General features: G+C 41.2%; 1 protein-coding gene across 1 annotated transcript in view; it reads right to left on the bottom strand.

Moving 5' to 3' along the window:
- The window catches only part of ENO2 (enolase 2), a 477,844-nt gene that overhangs the window by 52,046 nt on the left and 412,983 nt on the right, over positions 1 to 12,815 (bottom strand). The window contains exon 9 of the mRNA XM_044079597.1: positions 2,674 to 2,875. Coding sequence (XP_043935532.1) covers positions 2,674 to 2,875 — 202 coding nt within the window. The remainder of the gene's footprint in view (positions 1 to 2,673; positions 2,876 to 12,815) is intronic.

Below are 12,815 nucleotides of genomic sequence, written 5' to 3'. Positions count from 1 at the left end.
TCTACATAGGTAATTCCTGTCTTTTATTTATTTATTTGTTTTTTATATTTTTTATTTTTCTATTTTATAATAATCATAGATTGTTTATTAAATATGCTTATATGCTCATTAAAATGTGCTTATATATATATATATATATTGTTATATATCTGTTCTTTATGCAGGGTGTATGTTTTATTAATAGTGTATATGTAGTGTATATGTATGTCTTAAACTGATTTTAAAGTCTCCCTTTTAAAAGTTAATTAGAGTGCATCATGTGATTATTCAACCTGGCTATTTAAGGTGTGTTTTTTTGTATCAGTTTTACACCTGAAGAAGCATTTTGTGAAAGCGCTAGTGTGTTGTAATAAAGCAGTTCTACATAGATTCGTTTCCTGGTATTTTTCAAGTTCATTGTGGATTCTGGAGCCTACTCTCAGCAGCTTTGTGTGTATATATATATATATATATATATATATATATATATATATATATATATATATATATATATATATATATATATATATATACACACACACACACACACACACACACACACACACACACACACACACACACACACACACACACACGTGTGTGTATTGCACAAGTATGGTTTTTAGTGTATATATATGAATGTGTGTACGTATATATGTTTGCATGCATATATGTATGTATGCATGTGCATGTGAGTGTTTGTGTGTCTGTATAGTGCACTACTGTGGTTATGTCTGTATGTGAGTGGGTTTTCACTTACATGTGTGTGTAAACATAAGCATATGTATGCATGTGTGTGTGTGTGTGTGAACATATACGTGTGTACATCTACGCATATGTATGCATGTGACTATGTATGTATGTTTCTGTATTTTTGTCTGTGTGCACAAGCATGTGATGTGTGTTTGTGTGCGACTTTGTGTATATCTGTGTGTGTTTATGCATATTTGTGTGTCGATGTTCTGTATGCTCATATGTGTGTATGTGTATGAATGTATGCATGTATTTGTGCCTGTGTGACTTTGTGTGTATCTGTGTGTGTGTGTGTGTGTGCATGTGTGTATATGTGTTTGTGCGGGTCTACTTCACATCACCTAAAACCCATTTGACTGCCTTTCATTTCACTGAAACCAAATCACTTAATTTTCAAAATACTGAAAACTCATTTGACTGAATCTCATTTCACTGAATTGTAAGCCATAGGATGTGGGTTTCGGTTCACCTGTAACTTGTTTGTGATAAAAGGAATTTCTGTTAACTTACAGTGCTGACTGTCAGAATACCGATAGTGATGTAGAAAGTAGTGTTGTAGTGTTTTTAAATGTGGATATGTCTCGTTACATTTTTATGGGAAGTATCCAAAGTAATATGGCAGATGTTTTGTGCATTCCCAGCAGCAGTGGCAGCGTGTAGAGTACCGTAAGGTAAGTAAAAGGTACATGCTCTTTTCCCCACTGTAGTGCGATCCTGGAGTTAGTATATATAGTTGGGGGGGGGGGGTGAGTAGTCCCCCACTTAGTTTGGTTTTATATTGTCCGGTTTCTGTCAAGAGGGTAAGTAAGTAGTTTTAAAGGTCTGGAAAGAGGTAGTTATTAGTGTTGTGAGTATGTTTGTTTATGGTTTAATGTTTAGTCTTTTGAAATTTAGCATTGTAAGCTTTCGGTGAAATGAGATTCAGTCAAATGAGTTTTCAGTATTTTGAAATTAGGTGATTTGGTCTAGGTAAAATGAAAGTCAGTCAAATGGGTTTTAGGAGATGTGAAGTAGACCCATATGTGCATACATATGCATGTGTGTGCATGTGGGGGGGGGGGGGGTAACATGATGAGTTCAGTTGCACTCTAATATTAAACTACTTCATTGTTCTGAATGCACTCTGATATAGGGTAACACAGAAAGGCAAGGACACTATAAGCTGGGAGTCAGGAAAACATCTGCTTAGCTACAAGGGACATGATGGCTAAGTGCAGCCACAGATGGCCTGCATTGGTTTAGTAAGGTATAGGGAGCTTGAGTGCAAGAAGCTTGCAAGCCCAGACAAACTGTTTGCACTGAGCAGTCTGTCCATCCCAAAGCAGAGATTCAAAAAAAAAAGAAAACAGAAAACAGAAGTGAAATGTAGGTCTGGCTTTCCTGCAGTTGAGCGGGGTATGAGAAGATTTCCAACATGCACCACAGGTTCTGTGGACAAAGTGTACACAGAACACAACTGCAAAATGCAGTGTTGTTGTGTCTGTTCTCTAACTCTGCAATGAATTACAGACATTATTTTTTCAGTAGTTTCTGTATAAGAATTAAATGTTAATTACATGCCCATGCACTGAATTACAGACATTATTTTTTCAGTAGTTTCTGTATAAGAATTAAATGTTAATTACGTGTCCATGCACTGAACTGTTTTACTGGCAATGTCCCCAGCCTGAAGTTACTGTGATGTTGCTAGGAGTAGCAGCACTCTGATGGGGGGGGGTTGTGATATGTTCATCTGTAGCTTAATGCAGCATGCTAAGCTTTCTTGGTCAAATATTCATGAGGTCCCTGTTTGGAGACCTTTATGAAGAACATTGGCTTGGAGTTTCACCACATGTCTTCTCAGTGTTACTGTTCTCCTTAGTTTAGTAGTGCACATCATATTTTGCATGGCAACAGATACACAGATAGAGGAGTGTAGAATCTGCTTTTCAGTTGACTTACGCTTGGATGGCTTCAGTGACGGAACCGATCTGGTTTACTTTCAGCAGCAGACAGTTGCAGGCCTTTTCCTCCACTGCCTTCTCAATTCGTTTTGGGTTGGTGACAGTCAGGTCATCTCCTACAATCTGGATCCCCACATTGGCTGTGAACTTCTTCCAGGCCTCCCAATCATCCTGGTCAAATGGGTCCTCGATTGATACCACTGCAGGGCACCAGAAACAAATGGCAAGTTATCAAGTTACGTTATAATCCGGTCAGTTTACAAAGTCAAATGAAGCAGAACAGTAAAACAAAACAATTTATATTTAGGGAACCTCACTGCAGAACTGATTTTATTGTACATTACATTTATTTATTTACTTACCACATAACGCAGGTACATGTACAAGTTTGTTTTTTCAGGAAGCTAATAAATTACTTATGCATGTAATGGTACACTTATTTCATACCACTGTAAGGTGTTGCTTAATGTATTTATCACTTTTTCATATTATTGTTTATATTTATTTTAAAATTAGTTTTTCTGATCTGGAAGTATTCCCCCCTCAAAGGTGTGTTTTAAGGCATAAACTTTTAGTAGACACAGACTATTCATTTTCTTATAGACTTGGAAGAGATTATCTCTAACTAACCATAACATAATGAAGGCCTTCTTGCCAGGATGGTACCCAGAGCAAACTAAAAGTGACACGAAATAATATAAATGCTGCTGCTGTAAAATAGAATTGTTGCTGTGAATATTATACATTTAACGATTTCTTCAAAAACATGGTCTAAACAGAGTTTAAAGCAACCTAGATAAGAAAAAGAAAGTGAGCTATGGTGGCCCCTCAGACTGAGATAGAGGGAGAATAACATAAAGAAGAAAAGAAAAATGCGACAGTTTTGTGTACTCTGTAGTGAGTGACAAGCCAAACTTGAAGAGGAACCTAATGATATCGTAAACCACAAAAACAGTTGCTAAAAAACGAACCACTATATCCCATTAATTCCACTTCTCCAGGTTTCTTTAGTTGAATAATAAGCAGAAGCAAACTTGATACAAAATCCAATAAAAAGGAACCTAATGATGTTCATGTTGATTTAAAGTACAGGAATTCTAAACAGAAGAAAGAGGATTAGTTGCAACAGGTTTATAAAAGAAAAGAACAAGACAGAATTAGGTAAGGCCTTCACTGAATCTATCTCCTCCAACAGTTTCATTCCTCTCAGTCCCTCCCAAACTATGCCAGAATACCTCAAATATGATCATTCCTATTATTCTGTAATCTCATAGTGGAAATGTATCTAATGGGACCTTCTTTACACTCTTTGTCTGCAGAAGTTTCAGTATAGAAATCAAACATTAACAGTGGGTTATAGAAAAAAGGGCCACCAAGTCATAGGTTCATAGCTTGGTACTAGGCTATCAGTCCTAGGGCCTATACAAGCCTAGCCATAACAATTCCCTGGCTATTTCTTCCCACACTATTTACTTCCCTGGACCCCTATCTAGCAGGGTGACTGACATGATCCCTGGGGTGAATTTCCTTTCTCCCATCCAATCATCAAGGTTCCTTTGGAAGAGGGCCAAAGAGGCGCTCTGCTTGACATGTATGGGCAGTCTGTTCCAGAGTCTGGGGAGTCTCTGGGTCAGGAACCTATCTTTCCAGCATGTTTTGTTTATTGTGATGACAACGTTTAGATCCCTGGAGCATGTGGCTCTGAGGGATTGAGATCTCTTTAAGTGAAGCATGTCCAAAAGCTCTGGGTTTGACATGGCCTTGTATGTTAAGCAGAGATCGCCTCGGAGAAGACTATATACGACACAGTATAGCTGGAGTTGTTTCAGGCGGTCAGCATAGGGCATCTGCTTTAGGCCTGTGATTCTTTTAGATAAGTATTTCTGCGGCCTTTCCAGTTGTTGCAGATTTCTTGAGAGGTACATACCAAATGGGGCGTTGTATTTTATAACGGGTCTAATGAAGGATGAGTACAGTGGGACAATGACCTCCTTTTTTCTAGATGAAAAGCCCTTGGTGATGAGATGTGCCACATAGAAGGATTTTCTGACTGTTGTGGCAATGTGGTCATTGAAGGTTAGACCACTGTCCACCTGTGTCCCTAAGTCTCTTATCACACTTTCGGTGTTTAGTGTACTGCCACCTATGTGATAATTCACAGGTACATGTTTTTTCCCAATGGGGATAACTATACATTTCTTGGCATTGAGCTTGAGCCCATGGCTCTGGCACCAAGCATCTGTTTCTGTAAGGCCCTTTTGTAGAGTATCCACATCATTTGGGGATTCAATAATGGCTCCCAGTTTGCAGTCATCTGCGAACTTTGTTAGCCAGAGTCCATTAGTGTTTGCCTGTACTTCAGAGAAGTAGATGCCAAACAAGAGAAGTCCCAGGACTGAACCCTGAGGTACTCCACTTGTCACTTGTCTGGAGCTGGATTTGGAGTAAGCTACTTTTACTGTGTGGGTTCTGTCAGTAAGCCAGTTGGCAACCCATTGAGTGACGTAGGGATTAATGCCCAGCTTAGTAAGTTTATCTATGATTCCAGAGTGGGGGATGGTGTCAAAGGCCTTGGCAAGGTCTAGATAGGCTGTGTGGACTGCCTTACCCTTGTCTACGGCTCTGGAGTCTGATTCGAAGAAGTCAGTAAGGTTCAGGAGACAAGATCGGCCCTTCACAAACCCAAACTGGGTGGGGTCCAGTGTTTTAAGGTTGCCAATGTCTTTGTTTATAAGTTCCATGATAATACGTTCCATGGCTTTGCAGATCAGGCTCGTCAGACTGATGGGGCGGTAGTTCCTGGGATCCAAGGTGGATCCCCCCTTGTGGAGTGGGATAACAATAGCTGTGCACCACTCAGTGGGTACAAAGCCTGAGGTGAGGGTATGATTAAACATGACACTTAGGTGAGGTGCCAGTTCATTTTGTAGTTCATGTAGTACACAGCCCGGGATGTCATCTGGTCCCATGGATGCTGTATTCTTAGCTCTGGAGAGTGCATTTTTTACCTGTGTGGCCGTTATTACCAGAATTTGGCAATCTTCTGGTATTGAGATGGGCCATTTAGGGGGGTGAGAGGGGGTGAAGTTGGCACTGAATCGATCTGCTAGGATATTAGCAATATCCTTGGGATCAGTATATTTAATGCCATTCTGTTGTAGCTCAGAGCAGATCTGGGCATTGCCATTTAGATTCTTGACATAGTTATAGAATGTCTTGTGGTTATCTTTGGAATCTTTGGCAATTTTATTTTCGTAACTAGCTTTGGAGGATTTTATGAGGGATCTCAGCTTCTTACTGAGGCTGGTAAGGGAGTTTTTTGCATCCTGGGATTTTCCTCTTTTCTGCAACAGTATTTTTTTCTTTTTGTTGTAAAGTTTGTTTATGGCAGGGGACCACCAGATTGGCTTCTTTTTTTTTTGGAGGAGAGCATCTTGGTTCTATTTGGGATTGCACAATTCATGCATGAGTGGATATGCTCGTACAGTCCCTTAGTGTAGGACTCAGCAGTCGAACTTTCAGTTCCCGTCTGCATGGGTGTCATGAAGTTTGTAAGTTCTGACTTGAGTAGCATGAAGTTGGCCTTGGAGAAGTTTTTTTATGGAGGTTTCCTTACTGGGGGGTGGGGGTGGGATGTGGATGTTACGGGTGATTAGCTTATGGTCTGACCTGACCAACGAGGGGGTGACCATAGGTGTGGAGCATCAATTTCCCATGTTGGTAATGACCAGGTCTAGGATATTGGAGACCCTGGTGGGATTATGGATTAGTTGATCCAGGGCATTGGAATTTATGAATTCCAAGAACCGATGGGCAAAGGTGCTGGTGCATGAGTAGTTTTCCCAGTTAATAGCAGGGTAGTTGAAATCACCTAGTATTAGGGTGTTTGGTTGTATATTAATATTTTCCAGTATGTTTAGAAAGGTGCAGTGAGAATCTTGGGGCATGGTGAGGGATCTGTAGCAAGCTACAATTTGGACTGTAGTCTTACCTAGTGACAGTTGCACCTGGAGAATTTCGGATGCATTGTGTTGGGCAACTAACCTGGTGGTGTAAATATCCTTGGTGAATATGGGCACTCCTCCACCTTTAGTGTTTTGATCCTGGTTTGGTAGCCGAAAAGTGTGGTAAGAGTTGTAGCCTGGTATTGCATGGGTGCTCTCTGGAGCCTTGAACCAGGTCTCAGTTACTGCACAGATATCGATGTTCTCCATGTTTGGAGTGCCTCAAGAGAGAGAGAGTGCATTTTGAGGTTTAGACTTCTAGCATTGAGTAGTATTACCTTCAGATTTTGCATGCTTGTACCTGTTACGGTGGTGGTTTTGTCCTTTGAACTTTGCCTAAAAAAGGCACTATAGGGGGTGGCAAGAGCCTTAGCCAGTAACCTGAATCCCAGGGGTGACAGGTGCAGACCATCTCTGGCAAAGCATCGTGGTCTGTCGATCATGTCATCCTAGGCAGACAGATACTGGATCCCCTTTGAATGACACCAGAAGCTTAGCCAATTGTTGAAGTCAACCATTTTGTCCTTATATTGTGGTATCATTCTGGGCGAAGGCAGGATGCTACTCAGGGCTAGGGTCATACCTGCCTGGGCCACATGATCCGAGAGCTCTTCCATGTCTCTTTACATGTAGTCCAGGGAGGTACATCTCAAGTCATTCACGCCAACATGGACAATGCCAGAGTCATATTTGTACTTGTTGTGGAGTGACTTGAGTGCATGAGTTATGTTCATACGTTCATAGGTTCATAGGTTAGTACTAGGCTAACTGCCCTTGTGGGCCATTTTAAGCCTAGCCAATTACCCCATGTGAGAATCAAACCCTGCACCCATTATGCCATCCTCCCACCCTGGCACCTGACAGGCAGCTCACTGTAATTTTCTCCTTGTTCAGCCTGGTGAGTGGCTCATCAGAGTGCCTGACTATAGAGTCACCTATGACTAAAGTGTTAGGTACATTGTCTTGCCTTAGGGGCTGTTGCTGGGTGGCACACTGGTGTTGTGAGCTATGTGACACTGGTTGTTATTGGTGTTTGTTTGCTTTTCAGCTTTGGAGGTCCTTGTTGCTTGGGCAGGTTACAGTTAAGGGCTCCACATATGTGGATTTAGTGTTGCTATGTGTGGGTGTTGGTGGTGTGAGTTTAGAAGGGCTATGTGTTGCTTGAGGTGTAGTGTGGGTGTTAACCTTCTCCTCTTGACTGTCTAGCACAATCTTGGGTGGAGAGAGCTTTGCTTCCATTTTGGCTATGTAAGTGCATCTCTCACAGGTTGTAGTGTTGGGTGGTAGGAGGAGAGGGTTGTCTGTGTACATGAGGCAATTGCTGCATTGCCCCAGTATGCCCAGATTCACCAGGTGGACAGGAGAAATCAATGGAAGCTGAACCTTGGACATGCTTGGTTTGGTGCTTTTTTTTTTTTTTTTAAGTACAGGAGCTGTTTTCCCTTACCTTAGCAAGGTACTTTGCAATTATAGGCTGTTTAGTGCCTATGATTAATTTTTCCTTATCAGTCAGACTGATTACAAAACAATTTCTTTCTGAGGAATGGACAAACCACTTGCAATGACAGAATGGAGCTTTGCATTCTGCACTGATGGTTTGGGCCATACTGCTTTGTGGGCCTACTCAATCTGAACTGTGCCAAAATACTTTTTTAATATCACCAACAGTCACTGCTGTAGAAAGCAAATTGCACCCTTCATGTCAAAGTTCTTGGTCAGCGTGTGCATTATAATATTGCAACAATGGCTCCTGTTCTCCAGATCATTGGTTTTAAAGGAAAATTAACTGCAGCTTTGATAAAATATATACACCCCGCATTTCTAATTCTGTCAGGTACAGGCCCTGCTCCCAAGCTCATTTTTCTAGCATCACAATTCTTTCATTAGTGTCCTAACTTTTCAAGGAGCTCTGTGTGTTGTCGTACTGTCATGTGCTGAAATTCCAGTGCAGCTAAGAATTTCTGCATTGCCTGGTTCCCTCACCATTGCAGACAATGAAAGGTCTTACTGTCACATAGAACCTGTCATTAAACCTTGTTCCACTTCTTTTGGAGTGCCATGGGCCAACTGAATCAATACTGTAAAGGAACAGCATTGTGGAACCATTATTTAATTGCTTTCTGATATTTTTGTTATGTCTGGTACTTGTATCCACTTCTTTTTGGAATACGTTTCACTGCAACATTTTAAAACACAAACAAATGTGAAAGAAACAGCAGAAGTCACTGCTCAACAAATGACTACAACGGCAAGAAGTCAGCTGCATCTTTTGTTGAAGTAATTAATTTACCCCAGTACATATCCCTGTGGGTATCACTGGTAACCCTCTATCAGGATAAACAAGTGACCGCCTTCCCTAACTTGTTGTGCCCTGTTGCCTAACCAGTGATTTACCTACTGAACTGCATGTTTATTGACATTTAGTGCTATTAGTTTGTTAGCTATTCCCTTATGTGGGATAGAGTTAAGTGCCTTAGAAAGATCAAATATAAGCAGTATGCATTGCTTGCTCTTCATCAAGTACTGTTATTCAAGGAATGCCATAAGTTTCAAAAGGCAAGACCTCCCTTTAACAAACTCATACCTTTCTAGTTCAAACAGAAGTGGTGCAGTTGTGAATCACTGTGGCTGTCTGTGAGTTGAGAATTCTCTTTTTGGGAAGATCAGAGTTGTTTTTCCTTATTTTGGGGTGACATGGCTGTCTGGTGGCTTATGGCTGGGTCATTGGTCTACCGAGCAACTTAAGATCCATTGTGTTTAAAAGCAGGAACTGATACCCTATTGTCTAGAGTCTTCCCTTACTTGAATTTTCTATCTTACACTGACAGAAATGACCCTTGACCCTTGACCCTTGAGCTCTTACCAGCTAGTGCTTCTTCCTCTAGTACTCTGTACAATGTTTTGCTGGTTCAGGAAGATTCAGGGGTTGCTGGTAGTCTTGCTGCCTGGGTTCAAGTGGGAGTAATTCTCTATGTGGGAACAGGTGAGCACCATGTACCTTGTTTTATAGGTTCTCCAGTCAGACAGATGGTACTAGAGTTTTTTCTGGGAGTTTTAAAACGTTTTGGCCAGGGCCAGTTAGCTAAGACCTGTTTTCCAGTTTCAACTATAAATGGGTTAAATATAGCTGATGTTTTTTATTTTTTATTTCCAGGCAAACAGGGCAGGAAGCAGTTTAATCTTTGCTAGCTGCTTGTGCTCTATAACTGCTATGGCTATGTAACTGTTCTGGATTTTTCCACCCAGCCTATTCCTTCTGAGGTTTTAAAGACAGTGGCCGTTGAGTTGCCCATCCTTAATATAAATCTGACTTTGGAAGTGACTCCCAGTCTCATTTCATGTACTCATAATGGCACACCTCCCAACCTGCAGACACTGTAAATCTGGACAAAGCTATTAAGAAGAAGGTACATCTGACCAAAATTCTGGACAGCTAATTAGCATAAAAACTGTATAGCAAACACAATTCATCCTACTTCCATTAGGCTTAAGGGATACCTCTCAGAAACATAAGTTAAAAAAATGAGCATCAGCCAAAAACTGTAGTCTAAATATTCACATACCGCCAGCATTAAACATCAGCAGGTAACGGGACAGAGCTGAACATCTCAAAAGATGAGACTGCAGAATAACTATACTTCCTGTGACATGCAAAGCTAATAGATGGATTCATTATGATTGCATTATATTCTGTGACCTTGGCCATTGATGCAACAGCTATATAAAAAAGTGAATTATGCTTAATTTATATACCAGCTGAATGTGTTACACTTACAAATTACAAAGGAAAAAGCAATATTCACATTTCTTTTAAAAGCAATATTATTACTTTCAAAAACAATATTTTCTTTACTTTTAAATGTCTTATAAGATTATTGCTAGCAGATGAAATGCACAGAAGTGTTGACTAGTCATCATCTGAAGAGTTGAATAGTTTCCATTTAACGCAATGTTCTGGAAATAAACTTAGTGGGATAAATCATTAACAGCGTAAATAATTATGCATTCTTTGAACTTGACAGGCACAGATTAATGTTCCTCCTTCCACAACAACAGAGACAAAGTGTGCAAGGAAGTAGTGGGTAGGAGAGTGGAAAAATCTTAAATTCTGTCCCACACAAAGAAAAAAGGCTGACTTGATGGGGGTGGACTGACACTCTTCTACTGTTGAAGCTACTAAAGAGAAAAGAAACAGAACCAGAGGCGGTATCAGCCAGCTAGAACAGTGATCAGATAGATGCACAGCCTGATATTATCCCTTCCTGTACACTGTATTACAGAGATTGCCATATGAACTCTCTCTCTAGTTCTTTCAAAGTTTAAAAAAATATTTTTTACTTTGTAAAATAGTCTCACACATGCAGATGTAACAAATGTTAGACAGCTGAACCAGCACTGAAGCTTTTGCAAAATAAAAACGCATGTAAAGCTGCATTGTCCAAGGCCAAGAATACAGCTTCCATGGGACCCAACAATATCCCTAGATGTGTTCTACATGAACTACAAAGTGAACTGGCACCACATCTGTCCCTACCAAATGGCACACTGCTACAGTCATCCCTCTCCATAAAGGGGGAGCGACTACAGACCCTGGGAATTATCGCCCCATTAGCCTGACGAGTCTGATATGTAAGGCTATGGAGCGCATCATCATGGACCTAATTAACAAGGACATAGGAAATCTCCAAACTCTAGATCCCACGCAATTTGGTTTTGTGAAATTAGATCATGCCTGCTTAACCTGGTTGACTTCTTTGAGTTAGTCACCAGAGCTGTGGATGAGGGCAAGGCAGTTCATACAGCCTACCTTGATCTGGCCAAGGCCTTTAATACCATTCTCCACTGAAGAATTATTGATAAACCCACCAAACTAGGCATCAACCCCTATATCACCAGGTGGGTTGCAAATTGGCTCATAGATAGAACCCACAGTGTGAAAGTAGCGGACTCCAAGTCAGACTGCCGACTAGTCACGAGTGGAGTCCCACAGGGATCGGTCCTGGGTCCTCTCCTGTTTAGCATCTACTTCTCAGAAGTCCAGGCCAACACAGAGGGACTCTGGCTGACCAAGTTAACAGATGACTGCAAGCTGGGAGCCATCATTAACTCCCCAAGTGATGTAGACATCCTACAGAAAGGCCTCACTGAGACCAATGACTGGTGTCGAAACCATGGCCTTAAGCTTAATGCCAAAAAATGCTTCGTCATTCCCTTTGGGAAAAACTCAGTTCTCACTTATTACCACATCGATGGGAGCCCACTAAGCACTGAAGGTGTTATAAGAGATATGGGGACATAGGTTGACAGCAACCTCTCCTTCGACCATCACATTGCCACTGTGATCAGAAAGTCCTTCTATGTGGCACATCTCATTACCAAGGGTTTTGCATCCAGGAAGAAAGAGGTCATTGTCTCTCTCTCTACTCTTCCCTCATTAGACCAATCATCGAGTACAATGCCCCATTTGGCATGTACTTCACTAGACACATGCAACAGCTGGAAAGGCCACAAAAGTACCTCAAGAAGAGGATCCTAGGCCTTAAACACGTCTTACATGGACAGACTAAAAAAAACTTCAGCTATTCTCTGTCTCATATAGTCTACTAAGAGGCGATCTCTGCTCGACTTACAAAGCCATGTCTGACCCAGCTCTGTTAGAAATGCTCCATCTAAAGAAATCCCAATCCCTCAACCTTATTACCACAATCAACAGAACATGCTGGAGGGACAGGTTCATAACCCAGAGACTGCCCATGCTCTGGAATAGACTTCCCATACATGTCAAGCAGAGCACCTCACTGGCCCTCTTCAAGAGAAATCTTGATGAGTGGATGGGAAATAGAAAGTTCACCCCGGGATCACTCCAGTGGCTCTACTTGATAGAGGCACTGGGAACTAATGTCAGGTGGCACAATGCCAGGGCACTTCTATGGGCTAGGCTTGGAAAGGCTCTAGGGCCATTAGCCTAGTACGCACCTATGAACCTATGCATAACCTGATGAAGCGCACCTGTGCGCGTGAAAGCGCTCGTTTTTACTAAATAAAACAAGATTTTTACTTTTTTCGTGGTGGTTCCAAGCAGTATTTTGTCTTCAACCTATGCATAGCTACTAAGAAACGTCCACACAAACACACA

Source organism: Protopterus annectens, chromosome 8.part0 (assembly GCF_019279795.1).
Source record: "Protopterus annectens isolate FY-2018-M chromosome 8.part0, PAN1.0, whole genome shotgun sequence".
Taxonomy (NCBI): Eukaryota; Metazoa; Chordata; order Ceratodontiformes; family Protopteridae; genus Protopterus; species Protopterus annectens.
This window is presented reverse-complemented; position numbering and strand designations above follow the sequence as displayed.